This window comes from Phalacrocorax carbo, chromosome 24 (genome assembly GCF_963921805.1).
Source record: "Phalacrocorax carbo chromosome 24, bPhaCar2.1, whole genome shotgun sequence".
Lineage (NCBI taxonomy): Eukaryota > Metazoa > Chordata > Aves > Suliformes > Phalacrocoracidae > Phalacrocorax > Phalacrocorax carbo.
The window spans coordinates 2730250-2743962 of NC_087536.1; the positions used below are offsets into that span (position 1 = coordinate 2730250).

At 44.5% G+C, this 13713-nt stretch overlaps 1 protein-coding gene across 1 annotated transcript in view; it reads left to right on the forward strand.

The window, feature by feature from the left end:
- The window catches only part of LOC135317013 (germ cell-less protein-like 1), an 86439-nt gene extending 73128 nt beyond the window's left edge, over nt 1–13311 (forward strand). The window contains exons 10-18 of the mRNA XM_064472526.1: nt 239–304; nt 473–557; nt 790–880; nt 1362–1502; nt 6107–6176; nt 10666–10741; nt 11637–11782; nt 12023–12110; nt 12821–13311. Of these exons, the coding sequence (XP_064328596.1) occupies nt 239–304; nt 473–557; nt 790–880; nt 1362–1502; nt 6107–6176; nt 10666–10741; nt 11637–11782; nt 12023–12110; nt 12821–12949 (892 nt within the window). The 3' untranslated portion in view covers nt 12950–13311. The remainder of the gene's footprint in view (nt 1–238; nt 305–472; nt 558–789; nt 881–1361; nt 1503–6106; nt 6177–10665; nt 10742–11636; nt 11783–12022; nt 12111–12820) is intronic.
- The last annotated feature ends 402 nt before the right edge of the window (nt 13312–13713 follow it).

Here is a 13713-nt window from a genome sequence, read left to right on the forward strand (position 1 = left end):
AGAGACACTAAATGCAACTTTAAGAGTTACAGAAAATTTTGGAAAGTGTTATGGTAAAGTTCATGTTTTTGAAAGAACTCCCCTTCATACTTTTATGCATTCATGTCTTGGGCACGTTAAAGCAGTATTTCAGAATCACGCGGTACATAACCAGGCTTTGTGAGCCTGAGCAACTGTGCTTGAATGTCGAGATATGTAAGAAAAAAAGGAAGGTACTAATTCCTTGCTTTTAATCTAGGTGCCTGGAATGGCTCTTGAATAACCTGATGCCTCACCAGAGTGTGGCGCTCTTCAAAGACCTCAGGTATTCAGGCGTCAGTTAACTGTCAGTGGTGAAGTACAGTTTCTTCCAAAGCGTGCAGCTCGCTCAACACGACTTTCTAGGCTATCGACGGTTGCTTGTTACCTAGCTTGCTTTCTTGGTTTTGTCTGTATGTCTCGTAGAATTCTTTGATGACTTGTCTTTTTTCAGCATAAACCTCATGAAACAGCTGATTAGTTCTTCTGACCTACTTGTAGTGCAAGTGGAAATGGATGTGTACACCGCTCTCAAAAAGGTACTTGGCGAAGGGTTGGGCTGGGGCTTTATGAAGTTGAACTCCAGCGTAGTAGCTGATTTGTAGCACAATGAGAATTTTAACCTCTTTGGTATTTCCTGGAAGCATCTAAGAGAGTATCAGAATCTTTGTAGGAATTAATGCATTATGAAAAAGCGCTGTTAATAACGCATGTATTACTGTTTTGAAGACTTCTTCAATTAACTCACTAGAGTTTGTTTATTTTCCCTAGTGGATGTTCCTCCAGCTAGTGCCTACTTGGAATGGGTCTTTGAAACAACTCTTAACCGAAGCTGATGCGTGGTTTGCCAGGCGCAGGAGAGGTAGGATTAATTGGCATGGCCTTGGGTTGTGGAAGAGGCTGGTCAGAAGTAAAATACGATAGTCTTCCTCCACTTCCCAACTTTCTCCTCTTCTCTCTGGGAAGGCTGGCCTCTGCCAGCAGTCCCCGGGATCAGGGTCTCAGCACCGATAGCCTTTTCACTGTTTTGTCCACATGTTTCAAGTGAGCAGACATGGTCGCTAGTTTTGCTTCGTTGCTTCTGCTGTTGTTCAGTTAGGATAAGCTTTTGTTGCCTTCTCGCTAGAAGGCACGTGTGTGTTTCCAAAGAGGAAAAGTTTGGTCTAACAGTTCTGCCAAAAGGGTTTGAGTGTAAGTAATTTCTTGGGTTTAGCTCCAAAAGATGGTTTGCTTGTCCATAAAAACTTTCTGTGCTTAATAAAGTAAACCTCAATGTCAAATACAAATAGGCTCTGGAAAATATTTAGAAAACCAACTTGTAATACCAGTGCTCCGTCTTGCAGATTTTGAGGATGACGTTGCCTTCCTGGAATCGGAACAGGGGAATGCATTCCTGTCGGTGTTCACACACTTGAGATTACAGTATATCATCAGTGACTTGGCGTCAGCCAGAATTATTGAGAGAGATTCCCTAATGCCCTCAGGTGAGCGAGTACTCAGCTGATCGAGTTCTGTGTGCCTTTCCTAGCCTGGCCTGTGATAGAGTCATTGGGAAGATCGAGGTGTATTTGCTGGTCTTATCACTTGCGTGTTTATCTCCAATGTCTGAATTGCGGCTGAAGATTCAGCAGAAGTTGAACATTAAATTTACATGCATGAAAGTCTTAAAAGACAGACACGTAGGTGTGTTAAGCGTTTGTTGATCAGTCAGTTTATCAAAATACTTTATAATCAGTACATGGTAGGTTATCTGTGTTTAAATGACCCCTGAGTCCCAGGCATGCAAAAAAACTGCTGAGAGAGCAAAATTTGCTGCGACTCAACTGTTTTGTAGCCATTATCTTTGTACAAAGAGCTGGGTAGTTTTTGCTGGGATTTGGAGTAATACCTGAAAATGAAAACCAAAAGCACAAGGTGCTGTGAACTCGTCTCCCCTCCTCAAAGACAAGCATTATTTACTGACAGGTATTTCGGGTGTTTTTGGAGGAGATGGGATAATGACGTATTCTGCTCTTGTCCTTTTATTTGCATTTTGCATACATCCTCCTTCTAGGTCCTGGTGCTTTTTTGAAGCCCATAGAGTGAAATGCCATTTAATGTGTTATAGATCACTGCTATTAATGTTACAGTATCACTGAAAGATAAGAAGCCGCATTCTCATCTTTGCTTTGTTCTTTGCTTGGAAGCTGTGTAAACTTGGCTGCTGAGAGATGAGTGAAACTGGAGATGAGTAACCCCGTTGGGCTCTCACTTGAAAGTGTTTTTCCACCATCGTTCATATCTTTTATCATGTGAAACACCTGCCCCTCCTCCTTTTTCCTTTTTGTTTTTATTTAATATATTATTATTTATTTTTCCCCTCCCCAGAGTGAGTTGTGCTCATTGTAACAGTGTTTGGACTTCCCCTGCTCTGCCTCTGGATCTGGCTCCTGGTGTCCTAGCTCCATATTTCACTCTGTTCGGTCTTTCCTTATTGTAGTTGAATCTTAGCATTGAATTTTGCATCTTGACTCTCTGACAGTTTTTTTCCCTAGCTCTCATGTACACAGCATTGATTCTTTTTTCTATATCTGTCCCCAGCACAACTATCCATCCGTCCATGTCCCTGCGATGTCTGTTTAGCAATGTAATTGCCAAATGTGAATTAAGACTGCTTTTATTGATCTGTTCATCACTCTTATTTGCAACTTCTTGACAACTGTGTTCTTGCCATCTGTCTGTAGCCTTCGGGGTCGCTTTGGGCTCTTGCCATACATAACTCTTTAACCTGTCCTTGAGTTACACCGCTGCCTTCCTCTAAAATTAATTTTTTTTTTTCCATCTCACATTGGCTTTTCCTTCATGCTGCCATAGATGTCAACACAATAATGGTCCAATATCAGAGGAGACTTGTCGGGATATTTTTCTTGAAGCCTGCTAGCCTGGTCAAACTGTTAGATGCTTTTAAAACACTTGCCTTGCCATTAAGGTGATGTAGTGAGTGTTACTTTAGTTTGCCTTCCTTGTGCTGCCGTATCCTGTCTCTGCTAGAAATAATGGGTTTTTTTGTAGCTGAATTCAGCTTTTTGTAGCTGAATGTCTCAATAACGCTGAGCACCTCTTTCTCACACTTTGAAATGTTCAAAGAATGCCGCTATCAGAAGCTGAATTAGGACTTTCTGATAGGGGGTAGCTGTGGGGAGGGAGTAGGGTCCTTCCCTCCCTAGAAATCTGTCCCTCTCTTGAGTGAAAGTGAACCGTTACCACTGCTGAAATGCACTGGCTTTCCCTGCTCTCGCTTCTGGCTTCGATTAATACCTTCATAGACGGAGAAGAGACTGTCTTCCTCACTAGATCTGGCAAAGTCAAATACGAAGGAACTTGGTTATCCTGTGCTCACAACGTCTATTTGAAAGTGTCCTTCGAACAGCAGGTGGAGGCAGTGTGTCGTAGACCGCTGCGTCGAGCTGAGGTGGAGCTTGGGTGAATGGTTTGGTCGGTTATGACCGGTAGATGGGGCAGGGTTTGACCTCGAGCAAGTGATAACAGTTTATACTATGCATAAATCCTAGAAGAACAGATCCGATCGTGGATGGGTGGTATTTCAGATGCTTAAGTGATGTATAAAGTCAGTATAATCCATCTGGCGATTAACATTGGTGCGGATGGTAATCATAGTGCAAAGGCATCTTCATTCTGTATTAAAAAATAAGGTAACTGTGGGTGAGTGACCCTTTAGATCCTTAATTGAAAGATGACAGAGGAGAACTATGGATTATTTTCATGTCAAGTGGCTGTGTCAGCATGTGAATAAGATGTTGCAAACCAGACATTTGCCAGTACTGCGCTTGGTTTCCTTCTCTTAACGTTGCTGTTTGTTATCGCTTACCAGAACTGCGACGGGCAGCCTTTTCTTAGTGTTCTTCAGCGGACAGATTTTGTGTCTGTGCTCAAACCCAGCAGCCTTCTGCCTACATACGTCAGAGGAAGAATGTTCTTACATTGTTACGAGATTAATTGCAACTTTGAGGCTGGTTTGCCTGTGCTTATTGAAAAAGAATGTGCTCTACCACTGATAATGAATTTAAAAAAAAGGAAAAAAACCCCAAACTTGAATTCCAAGGGAACTGGGAGAGCAGGGAGGGAAGAGCAGCGTGATGTGGAGACCTCTACAGGTGTAATGAAGTGTAAGTGAAGAGGTTAATACTGGATGGCCCTTGTAATCTGTTGGTGGTGGTGTGTAGCCAAAAGCTGTGTTAAGATCAGGAACTTTTGCTCGTCCTTTAAAAGGAGGCTTGGATAAATATTGGTGGTGCCCTTTTGAACTGATGCTGCCAGCATCCAGTGTCTGAGGTGATTGCATCGTACCCAAGAGAGCCTTGAAACATGGAAATTGCTGGGCAGTTTGTATTGTGGTGTAAGCCTTTTAGATTATTCTAGATGAAATAGTTCTCAGGGAGGTATAAAGAAGGCGACCATGTTGAAGAGTTGAAAGAAATGGTGTAACACTTCCTGAGCAGTATTTTTCCTCTTAACCTTTACAGATTAACAGGTGAACTACAGTTGAAATATGGCGTATGACATAGGTTCATATACAAAAATAGCGAAGATGCTCTGTCTCCTGATTGTTTTTTTGTTTCTTTTTCCTCCTAGCACATCCATTCTCTGTTCCTCACCTGTGCACTTTTCCTTAAATCATTGTAATGCTTTCTGTTGCGCTCTGGTGAATTCCCATTTTGGTCCTATCGCAGCCTGAATCTTAACTCGGGAGTCAGTAGGGCAAGGGCTGGTTTTATGTTTTGAATCTGGGACTCCGAAGGCGATCTCAGCACTGTGATCTCACCCTTCTGTCACCCTCAGCAGCAACCAACCTGTTTTGTTTTCCTGCTAACGGTGGTTCTCGCCGCTCCTGCCATCCCAGTCCATTCCTCCCTAGAGTTTGTTCTCATCTGAGACCTTGCGGACTTGCCGCTGTTCATTAGCTTGACTGAAAAGAACTTATGTGCTGGGCTTTTGGCTGCTTCTGATCCCTTCTGTGTAACTGCCTTAGCAGCTGTTAGGTTTTGTTCTGCTGTATCTCTTGGTTGCAGCTGTTAAATTAATACAGCTGACAGAATCTTCACAGAATCACAGAGTGGTGGGGGTTGGAAGAGCCCTCTGGAGCTCACCCCGTCCCACCCCTGCTTGAGCAGGCACCCCCAGAGCAGGGGGGGCACAGGACCGCGTCCAGGCGGGGGATGAATGTCTCCAGGGAAGGGACCCCACAGCCTCCCTGGGCAGCCTGTGCCCCTGCTCTGGCACCCGCACAGGGAAGGGGTTTGTCCTCATGTTCAGGTGGAACTTCCCGTGTTCCAGCTTGTGCCCGTGGCCCCTTGGCCTGGCGTTGGGCACTATTGAAAAGAGCCTAGTCCCATCATCCTGACACCCGCCCTTTAAATACTTATAGGTATTTATGAAATCCCCCCTCAGTCTTCTCTTCTCCAGGCTGAACCAGCACAAGTGTGTCAGCCTTTCCTCACAAGGGAGATGCTCCAGCCCCCTGATCACCTCGGTAGCTCTCCGTACCATCTTCCTGGTGTTCTCAGAGGAAGACATGGCTTATGTTTATTGCTAGTAGGGGACAGCTTCTGTTCTGTTTGTTTTTACCATACCTGTGATAAGGCACTGTTTCCTTTATCTTTTGATTCTGTTTTCCTCTTGTTTAACTTGTGTAGAATTCTGTTGGGGATTCAGAGAGTGGCATCTTCTCCTAAGAGCTTGTTACCCAGCTCCTTGGCTGAACAGAACTTAGCGCACTGAGAAAACATGTTGAGTTGCATCACTTCTGGCAACCGTGGATGCTTGATAAGATGAAAATAGTCCTGAGTTACTCAGTGTTAGCAGTTGATTTTTATCTGAACTGCCTCTTCTGTACCTGCGGCCTGGAGCTGAATCACACACGCGCGTTATCAGGTGGTGGGTTTGCACAGGCCGTCCAGTTAATAAGTGTAACCTTATTATTGCAATGTGATTTTATTTCTATATTTCAAGTGCCTATGAACACCCCCATTCCCGGCTCCAAAGGCGACACCAAGCTTATTTTTTTGTTCTTGTTGTTTTTCAATTTTAGAATGGCTGTCCTCTGTTTACAAACAGCAGTGGCTTGCCGTGCTCAGAGCAGAACAAGGCAATGATATTGGGTAGGTATATTACAGGCTTTCCTTTCTCTCTTTCTTAAACTAGAAAATTTCCTCTCATATAAATTCTGACAAGATGAACTTTTGGAGTTCCAGGTTGTATGGTTCTTAACAGCATCAGCCAATTGAAAACAGCAATGTGGTGGAATTTTTTGAATTCAATATAGTGACTTAGTTAAACATTGGAGAATGGGAAGGGTCACTCCATTACTTGCCTAGAAGAAGTGCACAAAGGAAAATTCAGTTATGCTCAAGTTAGAATGGTTCACAGAGGGATCGTGGATGCAGGGGATAAGCAGGACCCTCCCATTGAGTCACAAGGTTCAGAAGAGATGCCCTTGCTTTCTAAACTCCTTTCAGTGAGGAGCCTAGGCGCGGCTAGGTCCAATCTTAGTCTCAGGCTTGGTCAATGGTTTATGTGAATAGGGATAATATATATATTCACACTGCACACAAACATACCCCCCGAGGTTAACCTGTGAGTAAAAATTATCTTTTTGTGAGTTTCATGAATTACTCACATTTATGTGCTGATATTCATCAGCGCACGGCCGGTGAACCTCGCAAAATCAGGCCTTTGAGTCCTCGCAAAAACATCAACAGAAGATCCCTCCATCCTTGCAAAACCTACCCTGAGAGGCGTCCCAGCCCACAGGAGATACAGGGTCACGTGGCCGGCTGCGGTGCAGGAGAGCTCAAAAGGTCTCTGTCTTGGATCACTATTTATAGGATTGAGATGATTGGCTTTGGTCAATATTTTACATTCTGGCCACAATTCTGGTACGCAGGTCAGGGGGCAGATGGCCCAGGTGTGGTCAGAGATTGCCTGAGGCCCAGGTCGTTGTGACCAAGATAACAACACAATAGGGCTCACCCTGGGATCTCAGAGGGGTGGGGGGGCTGCACCACCACAGCACTGCACCGCCCTTGAGGAAATGCCATGACGACTGCTATGTTTCTGTGCCCTTTCAGAGATGTACAGGTAGCTGTGCTTAGTGGAACACCCTGACTGGCGTCTGTGCGCATAACGTGTAGTTGGGTTTCTTCAGCCTGTGCCTCACAAGGATCGTCAGTGGTGGCTTGGGCAGCGAGGCATGGTGATTTAACAGATGTGACATGTATGCGCGTGACCACAAACTGTTCCCTTCTGCTTGGTTTTGCCACATTGCATTGAGCCTGACTTGAACCAAAGGCCGTGCAGTCTGTGGCAGCGTTCAGCGGTAGAGTTACAGATCTCCCACCTGCCTTTTGAAGTGAAGAGTGAGTGTTCTCTTGATGTACTTCTGTGGCAGCGAGTGGTTCAGGATTTTCCACCCGGAGGTTTTGACTGGATCGTTAGTGAACGACCAACCACCAATAGACCTATTCTTAAGTACTCATAGCTCTGTCTTGAAACAGCTTACGCTTTAGCCCCAACACCCCGTGGCAGTGGCTTCCGTGGCTTAATTGTGTATTATATAGGAAATATTTCCTTAATCGCTTCCTTTTGGTGTTATGTAAGAGTGTTAAAAATGCCCAAAACTCTGACTTTGGCCTTAAGAGGATCTTTAAGAAGCGGTTCTCTCTGTCAATAGCAGTGCTCCAGAAAACGGAAGAGGTAAAGTACGTCATTATGAATGTCGTCATTTCAGCTCCTAAAGATTAATGTCGGGTGGTCATAGCTTGTTTCTGGGACTGTTGTTTGCTTGGGAAGACTTTTCTTGTAATGCAGTCATGGATGTATCTAACAGTAGGCGAATGTACAGTGCGCATTACCATCTAGCTCATATGGGAACCACAATTAGCATGAAAGCAAGTATTAACATAGTCATCCGAGTTCTTATTCAAGATAAGACTTGGTATTTGCTTATTTTTGATGTCTTTTGGTAACTCACTGTAATGCAGGGAGAGTGTTTTAACTGTCAGCCGTTAGATACACCTGCTTCTGAAAAAGCAAGCTCTCATACAAAACTGAAGTGCAGATGATGGGGGTCATACCAGCTTTTAAAATGAGCAACTTGCATGTTCAACTCCAGGGCAGATGCTTTCAGTGACTCTTGGAAGGAGCAGAGTATTTTTCCATGTTTTTCTTGCTTGTCTAGTTTTCTTTAGTATGGGATTTTTTTTTTTTTAAACACAGCTAGAAGTGAAAAATCTGAGGCAGAGAAAGTTTACTGAACAGTAGACATCCGCCCGAATCTCTTATTATGGCATTTATTGCCAAGGTCTTTCGCTGATGGCAATGGCCCACTTATTAGTGGGTGAGATGTAGTGTTTCTTCTCAATATGTTTTTGCTTCTAACTTTGGTAGTTTACAAGCTTAATGGTTCAAAGTGGCATCCAGGTTGCTGTTTGTTTTGTAGTCAATAATGGCCTGATTGTCTCTGAACAGGGTGTTCTCTGGAGTCATGTGGGAGGGAGATGGGGGGTGCACGCACATGCGTGCACGGAGGGCTTCCCTGGAGTCGTGTGCAGTTCAATTGTTCTGTCGCTAGTCCACAGCACGCAATCTCTGAGATGATGTTTGAAATCCTGAGACCACTTCTCTGTCTTCTACTGGCAAGCCGTACTGCCACCCTGCAGTGAGATGCCTGTGGTCCGTAACTCATGTCTTAGAAGGGAAGACATGAAACTGTTCCTTTGTATTAAAGCAAATATTTTGGATGTTGGACCAACCGGTAGCTGAAAGAAAAGAATTAGGGTTTTATAAGACCATCCTTTGATCCAGATCTGCTGCCCTTCCTCTCGCACTTACTGCCTGTATCAGTATCTTAACACGTTTTTTTCCTTAGAGATAAGGATGCAAACTCAGTCAAGCCGAGTGAAATGTGAGGTCTGACTCCCAGTGAGCTGAAGTAAGGCTCTATTTTCATATCCCACCTGGAGCAGAGCGTAATTGCACCCGCTTATTCTAGGGCTGCCAGCATGGAAATTACATTGCTTTGAAACATGTGATGTGGTTTGCTCTTTTGATAACTTCAGAGAGGAGGAGAAAATGTTTCTCTCCTTGTTTATGTAGTTTGCATTTAAAAGGACTAAACATTTTCCTCACTCCAGAATTTGGGAATTTTTTAGTGTAATACTGGAGTTTGTGACTTTGAACTGTAGCTGCTCAAGGTTTACTTGTTGGGCTAAAGTGGATCGCTGCTTTTTTTAATTAAACATGTGTTCTGTGGCAGATGCGAGAGAGATCTTTCAAGTCCATGACTGGAGTCGTTTCTATTCTAATGGTCTCTTTGGTGGTGTTTAAGAAGGAAATAGGATAACTTGACTGTTCGCTAAGCACGTGGTAGGCCAGCGTAAGCGGTTACAGCTGGAAGTTTTGCATCTTCTGAGGCTGCTCGAGGAATTGCGAGGGGGGAATGTTACCGTCTCTCTGACATTATGTACTAATGTTTGTGAAAGTTGTCACTAATTAAACAGAAATGAACCTTTTATCACCATTACTGAATTTGGGTCAGCTACGTAAGCAGTTCAGCTAGAAGGTGTGTAGAAAGCATGTGGGAGGTTCTTGGATGAGTTTGGTTAGCATGATTAGCGTGTTTGCTTAACTTAATCATAAAATACTTAAGCGTCCAGGACTGGTTTTTACAGAAACGGGGCAAAAAGACCACAGACCGAGCTTGTTCGTAAAAGGCATAGCCACAAGCTCTTGCGGTGTTTGTACAGTAGGAAGAGAAGAGGTGCAGCGTTTCTTCTTGCTTGTGGAGCTTGAAGTGTGTTGTTTGGTAGTGCGGGTTCATAATTTAACGTGGGGGTGGTGGTGGGGGTTGCCTTTCATTGCGATTTATGCTACTCACTTCAAGCGTTTGTCCTCAGTGTAACTTGAAGACTTTCTGGCAATGGTTGCTTATTTGGTTAACGATGTCATCGTGTCTAAAGTTAAGTGAGTAACATACCTCTGGAAAACTGGGCCTGATTTTACTCATGCCGGCTCTGCAAGGTTTCTCTATGTGCCGAAGCGGCAGTGGAAACTGTTGGGTGAAACAAGTTCATATTGGTGTAGGATGCCAGAACCAAGAGCTCGTGGCACTTGGTGGTCGCTGGGGGTAAACTTTTTTCCAGCCGCTTGAGAAATCTTTGAGTGTCGCTCTGGGTGCCGCTTCATAGCGCTGCTATTTTGCAGAGTCCTGCAGCTGTTCCTCAGCAGCAGCACTCGTTGATGTTTGTGCCTAGTAAGTCGGGACTACCGTGTTTAAAATGGACTTGGTTCTTTTAGGAGGATTGGGGAATGCATGTCATTGCAACGGCTATTATATCCATACCTGAAAAGGTTCTCTGGTAAAAGTCCTACCTACCGAGGCTTATATTGCAGTTTTGTAGAGTAGTCGGATGTTCACGGGATGATTCGGGTTGGAAGGGGGACTGGCAGGTCATCTAGTCTAACCTGGGCACAGAGAAGGGTCAGCTGTGTGCTCAGACCGGTTTACTGGGGTCTGTTCAGCTCTTCCACGTTAAAGTACCGTACAAAGCTGTTTAAGTATCCTTAAAGATGCCCTTTTTTTTTTTGTAGGCCTCAGGAAATAAATAAAGAGGAACTGGAAGGAAACAGCATGAGGTGTGGTCGAAAACTTGCAGAGGGTGGCCATGTAAGTACGGCACGTGGCTACGTCTGTGCGCAGCTGACACATCTTAGACGTGCTAGGTATTTTCAAAACACGTTGGTCTTAATTGTCAAACTGCATCAAAAAGAGGTAACGGAGATGCTACGTTAAAGAAATTATTTTATTCCCCCTAGAAGGATGAAAAGGCTTGCTGTCGTTGAGATGAATAAGGAGTTAGTGACTTAATTGTGCTCTGGCACTGCAAGCAAGCCCGTGTTTGGAAAAACCTCTGTTGCATGAAAGGAGGGAATGTAGCCATGACTTATCATCGGAGACGTGTAAAATACATTCAGTTAAAATAAAGCTCTGATCACTGATGTCCCTTTCTTTTTAACTGGAAAAGGAAGCTTTCCAGATAAACTGTGTAACAGCCACAGCCAGAACCCCGCTGTGTTCCGTGTACGTCTGTGTGTCTTTAGGTAGCAGGTCCTGTGAGAGCACAGGAGACATGAATATTTTCTTCCCCACTGAAGTCACTTAACATGAGGCTGTTGTACTCCGAGGAGCACTTTAAGCACGAATGGGGTGTGTAGTTAAGTGCTGCTCAGACATACAGCAGCAGGTACCAGGATGCAGAACTATTTTAGATCCGCTTGTGTGAAATGTATTTCCGTATGTTTGGAAGGCAGCTGACGCGAAGCTTGTCTCGTGTACTCGTCTGCCTGCAAAGGCTGGCCGCTACAGTGAGTGGTTGCCTACCAGGGCGTCTTATGTCTCAAAGAGGTGTTGGCAAGGATCCTTGAATCCACCAGACATCTCTGTAGCCGAGGATCCCGGTCCCAAGTTTGAGCTGTTGGAGAAGCGGCACTTCTCATTTGTGTTGTGGCCAGTGCTCAGAGGGGCTGGTTTGTTTCTGTGTTTTTTAACTTGTGCTCTTCAGTACTGCTGGCGGTGGACTGGGTTCAACTTTGGCTTTGACCTTCTTGTCACTTATACAAATGGTTACATCATTTTCAAGCGGAATACGCTGGATCAGCCGTGCAGTGGATCAGTCAGTCTGCAGCCTCGGAGAAACATAGCCTTCAGGTAAATAATCACCAAGGAGGCAGAGCCTGTGGCGTGTGCTAAGATCTCCTACTGTAACTAAGTCTTTCCATCTGATGGATCCATTCTTTTGGATCCAAGTTTAACTCATCCCTTGCATTAAATTTTGTTGCCACCAGGTTAGTTATGTTTGAAAATGCCATTCTGTCTCCTTGGGACAAACTCTTTGTGCCGGAAAAACTACGTTATGGGAAACTAATTTAACTGTTGTTGTGTCCCTAGGTTACGTGTAACCTCTTTTGATAGCAGCGGGAAAGTTACTTTCAGTAGAACAACAGGATATCAGATTCTAACCTTTCAGAAGGACCAGGTATGTTTGGAGACTGCTTGCCTTCCCAGACTTCCAGCACTGGTGAGATTACCCATCTGAATAGTATGTCCATCAGGCTCCTGCTCATTTAGAGGCAAACTTGGAGCTTGTTTGAAGACTCTGTTGCGTTGTAAGCTGAAGAGTTAAAAGAATCCCTGCCTGTTGTTCAAGGGTGGTATTCATTGCTCTGTTAAACAAAGACCCAAAAGCCTCAGAGAGGAGTGGAGTTTATTAAGAGAATGTGCCCATTTCCACCCTCTGTGACAGCAGAATTCAGTAAGGAATGTGAAAGACTTGATCATCAAGTGTCTTAAGTGCTAATCAGCAGTGATATGTATGTGGTGGGTACATAGAGACTTTCTCCCTGCAAATGCAGAAAATCCCTCTTTATCTCCAATGTGCTTGAAGGTAAAGTTTGCTCAGCCGTTTCTCACGGTTCTGTTTCCTCTGATGCAGAAGGGTCGGCAGCCCTGGGGCAAGGGCTGTAAGCAATTTCAGAATAGCTTGTCAGTGTTAATATTACAAAACACCTGCTGAAGGTGAAGGTGAATTACTGTCTTGAGGTTTTTTATCTCTGCTTTTTGAATACATGTTAATTAAAATGTATAGAAGGACTGTTAGTACCAGTTTCGGTGCTTTTTGATGTACTTCCCTGTAATGGCCTCACTTGCTACGCAAATGCTCAAATGTCCACTGTGTTTGCTTTACAGGAGCAGATAGTGATGAATTTGGACAGAAGCCTCCTGACCTTCCCGCTCTACATCTTCTGTAACTTTTTGTACACATCGCCAGAGAAGACAACCGACAGCGAGGCACTGCCAGATAACTCAGAAACCTGAGACCTCTTTATATATTATATATCTATATATTTTATATATATATATATGGCCTTAGTATACTCCTATGCATATCTGAAAAGATCATCAGAAATTGTGTAGGCCAAAACTAGTTATCCCATATGTTTTTTTAATTTCTGTTCTGCACCTGCAGACAGTAGCCATTCCGTGGTTAAGAAATGTTAGACTTTTTATTTTCCTGGGTGAAAACTGAGCCAAATGGGACAGGGGGAGTTTGTGTGAATGACATCTTACGAACTTTCCTGTCAGATTCTGAGCACGCATTGTAGGACGCGTGGTTTTTGTAGTGTCTTATTTGTTTGTGGGTTGGTTTTTTTTTTTAAATGACTGATCTGTAAATACCAGGTCCGCATTCTGTTTCTTTTGTGGTCAAGTGTAAGAGGTACACTGTATTCATTCTTTCTATATGTTTTAAAATACCCAGCTTTTCGGTAATGCCAGCTTTGGTGCTGGGTTGAGCCACCCCAGGGCTCCTGCGTTGTTCTGAGGGCTCAGCGCCTCCTGTTCAGGACCAGGTCCTGCTCTGCCCTTGCACCCCGCTGGCTCCCGGGGCCACCCACCGCCCCTGCTCACCTGGACAAGCCGTTGCTGCGTGCAGACGCAGCCCTGGCCCGCACACCCCCGCGCACGTGTGCCCTGGCTGCTGGGGAACCGCCACCCTGCAGTGCGACGGGCACGTGGGATACGGAGCAAGAGCTTGCACAAAACTCATCTTGAGAATCATTTTTTGCAGACATTAACGACTC